The following is a 7,721-nucleotide window of genomic DNA, read 5'->3' as shown; positions in this document are numbered from 1 at the left end:
TGGATAAATGATAAAAACCCTTTCTAAAAAATGTTTCTGTCGGTTCCGATTTTTACATTCAACTAGCGTAACAATCAGAACCTCAAGATTCCCTCGAGAGAAGTCGATCTGCCCGTTCCTCGTGGGTCCAAATAGTGACAAAATGTTAGCGTTCCAGCCCAGCTCCTAACCTTGATGTTTCCACATCATCAGACACACCCCACTGAAAGTGAAGAGCCCACTACCTCCAAAAGACTACAACACCCAATGGCCCAACAGCCTAACACAAAAGTGGCACGCCAAGAGCCTGATTCATTCCTGCTCGGGAGTAAAAAAACGGCGCAGGGCTCATGGAGATGGAAGGAAACCAAATCCAGACCTCACCCATGGGGTCCGCGCCGTCGAGGTCGTCCCCCCGGCAGTGGAGCTGGGGCTCGGCCCTCGCCGGCGCCGTCACCACGGCGGCGGCGGCGGGCGTGCTGGTCTGCAGGCCGAGGGACCCGAGCTTCGAGCTCATCTCCATGAACCTGTCCTCCTTCCACTTCCGGCCGCCGGCGGCGCTGGACATCGGCCTCACCCTCACCGTCCACGCCACCAACCCCAACGTGGTGCCCGTGCGCTACGGCGCCTCCAACGTCTCCATCCTCTACGGGGGCACGCTCCTGGGCACCGCGCGCCTCGACGCCGGCCAGCAGCCCGCCACATCGTGCCGCCTGCTCCACCTCCCGGCCCGGCTCGACGCCATGGAGCTCGCCCACCACGCCGGCGCCATCCTCGCCGACACCGCGCGCCGGCACATGGAGCTGGACGCCGTCGTGGAGATCGCGGGCGAGGCCACCGTGCTGCTCTGGTCGCGCCGCTTCTCCGTCCGCATCGACAGCCACATCATCGTCGACCCCGTCTTCCTCGAGGTCGTCGAGCAGGACAACCGCTCAGAGATGCAGCTCTACCTAACCTGACCTCAGTTAGCTGCTATGTGTATCATCACCACCTGAACCCTCTCGAAACCTTATTCGTCTGTTTGTGCGATGAAATGCAATGCAATCTCTCCCAATTCCAAGCAATGAAATGCAATGCAATCTCTCAAGCTCCAATGTCCGATCATAGAATTTTTTACAAGAATATTCTGCGGCTCCACATTATCACACAACAAATTGATACTACGTTCTAGCAGGAATGTGAAAGACAATGGGCGAGGGTAAGATAGTTCGCATCCCACAAAACATAGCACAACAAGGACATCAAAGCCAGCAGCGATTTCATGTCCTAATAAGATTACACTGCACACAGAAAAGTATATCATTGTTTCTCAGTTGAGTGTCGCGAGTGGCGAGCGAGGGATGAGCGACGGCTTGGGCTCCTTGCTCGATTCATAGGGATGGTTCTCGCGGAACTCATCCATCAGGGACTCAATTGGCATCGCTCGCAATGACTCGATAGTGCCTTTGCTCGGGACTTCCGGCTCAGACCTCATCGGAGTTTCGCCAGTCGGCTCATAGTCCTGCAAAAAACAGCATGGTAGGGGAGTTCAGACAAGATAACAACAATACACACTGGACTTGGGGCGCTGGGGAAAGAGGACGGTTCTTCACAGGATTTTCATCTCACCCTGTAGCTGCTTTGGAAAGCCCTCTCGGCATGTGTGTTTACGCCTGAAGTCTGCCCAGAGTGGTTCTCCTGCAAATGCTGTATCTCTACCGAATGTGCTTCCACTGTCGACACAACTCTTGATGCAGAATTACGTGCCTCTTCCAGTAGATCTGAGGCAAAAGGGGACACACAGAAGCAAGTCGAGATTAGATGGGGAGCTCTTTCTTATTGAATAAGCAGTCATGTTGAGCGCTTAGAAATTACTGTCGATATCCTGGAGTATTTCTTTGCTACTGTTGGATGCTTGCTCTTCAGCCAAGGCGCGAGATGATGCAATCTCTGCTTCATGCTGCTCGTTGTTTTCGATTGCAGCCCTGAAATATCCAGACAGCAAAGCTAATTAGACCCCCATGTTCAAAATATGCGATTAACACAAGACATGGTTTTGAGAAATTCAGGTGTGCTTTTTTTATCCAAAATTATGCACTGACATGTCAAATTGGCACCCAAATTGCCTTAATTCAAGCTAACTTAGATCAAACCAGCATGAAGAGTGCCAAAGCAAGTTGAACTATCTATAGAGCGAATTCCGAGAAAACCAAAATCTAACTGAACAAAACAGGCTACATGTAAGCAAAAACAAAAGTAATGATAACAAATCTACTTGCCTGACAAGTACTTCAACTTCAGCCACTTGTTTTGTGCACAAATCATTAACTGCAGCATGGGATTTTTTCCATTGTTGTGCAGCAGAGTCGACAGTGCATGCACTGGACAAGTCCAATAAAGATCATTAGTTACAAAATTTCAATCAAATTAAAATGAATCGGTGAATGTTGAAACATTTCATGCAATCAGGCATACCACTCCTGCATAATTGTTTCCATGCGGCAATGCTTAGCTGAAGAGAAGCTGGAGCCAACTTTGCAGTCATTCTCTGCTTGCTCTGCAAACATTTCCCACTTTCTCTTGGCATCCTTTGTGACACCCTCCATAGCAGACGTATGCTCATCCAGAAATGTCTTGTTACCACGAGCAGCATCGCCAAGAGAGTTTAATCTAACATCCACCTGCAGGAAACAAACATCAGGTTTATTCTGATTTTTGTAGTTTGATTGGTCGCTTACAAACAAATTTGCCCAAGTGGTACACGCAAGTACAGACGCACCAGCTCTCTTTGTCGAACAATGTGTTTGGACACCAAACTGGTGATATCCGCCAGAAGCCTCTGTTCCTCGGACTTTGATTGTTCCTGCACGAAGTGATGGTATTAGATACACCAACATGATTTTGCCAACAAGTAGTCAACAAAAGGGGAATGGATCACCTCATAAGCCTTTTGAAACTCTTCAAGGCTTTTGACCTGTGCTTCATGAGTGTGGTTCGAGTGGTCCTGCAACTTGGATGTTTCCTCCATGTACTTTTCAAAGAGCCCAAGAATGAAGCTGGACATATCCTTCGTCCTATCCAAGCTAATGCAGAAACTCTGTTGACAACAGGAGCAAAGTTTAACTTGCAGCTAATCATAGCTAAGTTATGCTGAAAATCTGTTGACAGTCGGATCAAGTAACTGACATCACGCAATTCCTTAGTGAAGTGTGCCAGTTCGCTTCGATGGTCGGCTAACAAACTCTGAATATCAGTAAATATCTTCAGTGCCTCTCCCTCAACACATGCTAGAAGCTGACAGCAAGAATATCCCCGTGAGAATGAATAGAAGCAAAGGATAAGCATGTGAGACAAACAAAAAGTGTTCACTGAAAAACAGGTCACAACATGCCTGGTCAAGACTGCAACAGCTTGCTGCAGACAGAGATGATACATCCTCCAATGTAGAATTTGTGTTTGCTTTATGTAGGAGCACAATATTTTGAAAAGCTTCCATGTGCGACATATATAACGACTTCGAAGCTAAGATCTTCTTCTTTATCTCCAATGTAGCCTTCAAAAGTTAAACCAAGAATAAATAGCATGCAAAATGGAGTATGAGCCCAGACAATTATTGTGTAGATGTGTACCGTGTCATGGGAATCAACGCAAGATTGGCATAGGTCTTCCACAGCCTTTAGGTGTTTGTTTTGTTGATCTATAGATGCAGTGAGGGTACTGGAGAGAATATCCAACTTTGAAGCAAGGTCAGCTTGGAATGAGTTCACCACCGACCTATTTGCAGCACTTAGTTTATCTCCTCTGGCTATTTTTGAATGCAGTGAAGCATTATCACAGCTAGATTTTTCAAGTTCTGATCTCAGAACACAGGCTTGATGTGCTAGAGCATTTTCTGATGTGCAAAGGTGCATTAAAATACAGTTAGAACTAAGAAAAGGTGTGTTTGCAATAATGAAAAATGGGAAATAAAACCGAACCTGCTTTTTTCTGCTCAGATATAATGAATTCTTTCTCCTTGAGATTATAATGGGCCTGTTTCAAATCCTCTTTTGTTGTTGAGAGTAGGTTGCTTGTATGGTCCAGACATTTCTGTTGAACAAGATATTAATCTTACAGTACAAAAAATCATCAGATGATTATAAGTAGGAAATACAATTTACCTCTGTGGCTTTGAGCTTTTTGCTCAAATCAGCAGAATGTTGGAGCTCAGAATCGTACTTTTCTTGCAGGTCATTGATTTGCTGAAACCAAAGCAAAGCATTGATTTTTTTTTAACATGAACAGAGACATGGAAGTTTCCAGCAACTGAGTAGTTTCTGTACCTTCTGATTTGTTTCTAAAGAGGCAGTCATTTGCTCAATTTGATCAGCCATGGCCTTCAAAAGAAATACAGGAAAAGTTAATTGGTATAAAGATACAAGGAATCTACCACGTTACTGGTTAATATCTGGTTGAAGTTACTGATTAGGGTCTAGTTTCAATGATTAAGGTTTGTGAGTAATATCGGATTTCAAGAATGGAAAAGGAATATGTGTCTACTTCGGATTCAAATAGATACGAGAGATCGTGTCAAATGGTACCTTCCTCTCGTTCTCCTCCAGCTGGTATCTATCTTTTGGAATGTACACCCCAACCTTTTCACGTGCAGCATAGACCTCTGGGGAGGAGTCAATATTGTGAGGCCATTCTGCAACTATCTGAACTACAAAAGTTGAGTGTGGGTTCGCTAAATACCTGCTTTCAGTCGGTCGATTTCTCCATAGAGATCCTTGATTAACGTTGATTTCATCATTTTTTGGTTAACCTGTGAAATAGATAAATATCAGCAATTGATCAGATATGACAAAGTGAAACTAAATGGCACTGGCATACACAAAAAATGAGATGGTTTTCAATCTTTAGGGGAACTCATGAAACAATGGCTGAAAATGGAGGGAAAAAACAAAGTCAGTTTACCTCGGGCCTGTTTTTTATGCTCTTTGCCCGGTGTGCATAATCCAATGTGCTTAATGTCTCCTCAAGACAGTGTACAGAAGGCGAAACAGTAGCAATAATGCAAGTTTTTGTTCTCCCTCCAAGTGAATCACGAAGCAACCTTGTGAGCTTACTGTCTCTGAAAGGCGAAGAGAATTCAGTAAGGTAAGAAAGGCTATTGCATGCAAGGATCCTTGACCACTGATACATACCTGTAAGGAACATGTCCAAGGTGCTCAACCAATGCCGTGATAACACGGCCTAAAGTAAGCAAACTTTTGTTTATTTCACCAGCCTCTCTTGCTCGGCCCTAAAATCAAAAGAGAATGTCTAACTCAAGAATACCATAGAACTGACAAAAGATTTATGCCAAATGAAACAGTAAAACCCGAGCTAACTATACTGTACAATGTACCTCCCTAGCTCCAGAACGACAGATGTTCTCGGACCCAGCCAGATCAACCAGATTTAACTTCCCACATTTTATCAGTTCTTCTCCTTCAGGGGTTGCCTCTTTTATGTGAATTGTAATTGAGAAAAGCGAGTGCGAACGACTGAAATATTACAGATGAAATAAGATTAAGTTTATGTAAGGGCTAGAGATCAATAGAGGAAAATGAGTAAAACTAAACCTTGATTGCTTGTTCAAAAGAGTCTCTGCTGTGCGGCGCTTCGCAGATCCTCTTTCCAAAAGAGAGAATATTTCGCTACAATTAGTGACTATTTCTTCCTCCAAACCTCTCACAAGCACCCCACCTTTCCCGTCCTCCATGAGTGGCAATGGCTTTTTCTGCCGTTCTTCCAGAGCAACCTTAGATATCTCCTCTGGTGCAAGAAGATCTGTTATTTCCTCATTGTACAGTTCCAAAAATGTGACCTTCACACTGTACTCAGTATTCTGCCTCTCCAATGTATCAAATATCTGCTTGACGGCCCTAGGTATGACCCCAGCATCTGAAGGTAACTGTCCCTCCGGTCCACTCTGCAAGAATTTCAACACAAGATACCAAGCAGCTGAGTAACCCCAACATGGACACATACACAACAATACACCAACAGAAGATAGGCTTGCCTTAGCTCTCCGGCATTCTCCTTCCATGGTATAAGTCTTCCCCGTGCCCGTCTGGCCATAAGCAAAGATGGTGCAATTAAACCCTTCCAGCACCTCGTTCACGATAGGAATGATGGCTTGATCATACAAGTCTCTCTGCCTAGCTGTTGGGCCAAAAACCTGCAAATGAAGATGGGGGCTTTATGTTACATCACAGCACTGAGCAAACAACCCCGAAATGGGATGCAAGTTCCCAGCCAATACCAGAAGCATCAGCAGTTAGCGAAGATTAACTCAACATGCTGGAGCTATTCAAAATAGTGACAGGAAATGCACAACAAGGGCGGATTTCTCCTTTTGCTCCTCAGCCTACGGAGTATTAGCTATTAGCAACAGTTTCCAGTTGTTATTCCCTCCCAAGGGCATGGTGTCAACTGCAATGCAGCTGCTTTAATTCGCAGGCAACTCGAACCCCAGCTCGTTCAGATGCGAACACACCAGTTGGAACTAACCCTAGGCACTAAATTCCTACGAGCTACCAAAGCTTTTACACCGCGAGAAAACCCCATCCAGACCTTGTCGAACGTGAAGACCCTGTCGATCTGCTTCCCGGCGATGGTCTGCGTGACGGCGACCTCCCGCTGGTAGTCGTTGCAGGTGACCACCTGCGGCGCGTTGCTCCGGAGCTCGTCGTCGCTGAACGGCCTGGGAGCAGGAAGCGCATGAGGAGGCGGTTAGGGCTGCGGATCTGGGGAGAGGAGGCCCGCGGGGGCGGCGGCCGGTCGGCGTGGCGCGGCGCGGCGGGCGTACCTGCAGCGGAGGAGGACCTGGACGTTCACCGACTTCTCCTTGTCCACCCGCGACATGGCGGCGGCGGCGGCGGCCGGGGAGATTTCGAAATCTCACCCGTCCCGCGGTGCGGCGTGGGGGGGATTCGGAAACTTTCGGGGGGGAGCGAAGCGGGTCGGTGGCGTGGGGTTGGGGGAGGAGGGCGGAATTCAAAATTTTGGGGGAGTGGCCGCCTAGTGTGAGATGGAGAGGGAGCGTGGTCTGCCACTGGCTTTATGAGGGGGCCGGGGGCGGCACGCTCGCGGCTCGCTGCCCAGCCGCCAGATCTCATGGTTCGAGCCCTGCTGGCCTTTGGGTGCAAAGCCCACGGCCCGCTGGTCTAAAATTCTTTCACTTTTTTTTTGAGGAACCCTACAAGGGTTACAGCTCTCAGCTACAATCATAGGAAATTACCCTCTCGTTTAGGGTTTTCGGCTCTAGCGGCGATCCCATCGCCGTCGAGAGATTTCACCGGTTTTTCGTCCGCTGGCTGCCCCCCTGCAGAGATCACCTATCAGGCTGATAGGGGAGGGAGTCGGATCGGTTCTGTGGAGCAAAGTACCGCTGACGGGGAAACCCTAGATGACGGACCGAGCGGAGTCGTCGTCTGCGGGTTGGTCTGGGAAGAATCTTGAAGAGATGTTGCAGCACCTGGATCTCCAAGATGACGAGCTTGATGACGTGATCGTAGGGGAGGAAGAGGTAAAGAAGTATGAAGCGGATGCTAGGTGGCTGGCGATCGCAAAGGTGAATACGACCCGCACCTTCAGTTCGTCGTCGATGTTCGAGTGCATGAAATCTGTCTGGTCGCTAGCACATGTTCCCAAGTACAGGGAGGCGGGTGAAAACCTGTTTATCTTCCAGATGTTCTGCCTTGGTGATTGGAGGAAGGTGGTGAACGGTGGTCCAT

At 47.5% G+C, this 7,721-nt stretch overlaps 2 protein-coding genes across 2 annotated transcripts; one reads left to right on the top strand and one right to left on the bottom strand.

Moving 5' to 3' along the window:
- The first annotated feature begins 263 nt into the window (after window positions 1-263).
- Window positions 264-1,066, top strand: LOC125519211. Its single transcript, XM_048684085.1, has one exon. It carries the CDS (start codon window positions 330-332, stop codon window positions 936-938), a length of 609 nt encoding a protein of 202 aa, XP_048540042.1. The 5' UTR covers window positions 264-329; the 3' UTR covers window positions 939-1,066.
- LOC125519210 (kinesin-like protein KIN-5C) lies at window positions 1,044-7,019 on the bottom strand. Its single transcript, XM_048684083.1, has 22 exons — window positions 6,794-7,019; window positions 6,559-6,688; window positions 6,005-6,163; window positions 5,565-5,914; window positions 5,348-5,486; window positions 5,145-5,242; window positions 4,915-5,071; window positions 4,693-4,762; window positions 4,539-4,615; window positions 4,281-4,334; window positions 4,119-4,199; window positions 3,936-4,047; window positions 3,588-3,850; window positions 3,350-3,511; window positions 3,145-3,252; window positions 2,897-3,055; window positions 2,738-2,821; window positions 2,434-2,639; window positions 2,238-2,339; window positions 1,834-1,943; window positions 1,588-1,739; window positions 1,044-1,480 (listed from the first exon to the last, which is right to left on the bottom strand). The coding sequence occupies exons 1-22, from the start codon at window positions 6,847-6,849 to the stop codon at window positions 1,289-1,291; spliced, it is 3,021 nt and encodes a 1,006-aa protein (XP_048540040.1). The 5' UTR covers window positions 6,850-7,019; the 3' UTR covers window positions 1,044-1,288.
- Between the last annotated feature and the right edge of the window lie 702 nt (window positions 7,020-7,721).

This window comes from Triticum urartu, chromosome 7, assembly GCF_003073215.2.
Source record: "Triticum urartu cultivar G1812 chromosome 7, Tu2.1, whole genome shotgun sequence".
NCBI lineage: Eukaryota > Viridiplantae > Streptophyta > Magnoliopsida > Poales > Poaceae > Triticum > Triticum urartu.
This window is presented reverse-complemented; position numbering and strand designations above follow the sequence as displayed.

Coding starts and splice junctions, on each gene's coding strand:
- LOC125519211 (XM_048684085.1), top strand. CDS start 330: ATGGAGATGGAAGGAAACCAAATCCAGACCTCACCCATGGGGTCCGCG.
- LOC125519210 (XM_048684083.1), bottom strand. CDS start 6,849: ATGTCGCGGGTGGACAAGGAGAAGTCGGTGAACGTCCAGGTCCTCCTC. Junction 5,072..5,144: donor CTTGGACATGTTCCTTACAG/GTATGTATCAGT, acceptor TTCGCCTTTCAG/AGACAGTAAGCTCACAAGGT. Junction 4,048..4,118: donor AAAAGCTCAAAGCCACAGAG/GTAAATTGTATT, acceptor CTTGTTCAACAG/AAATGTCTGGACCATACAAG.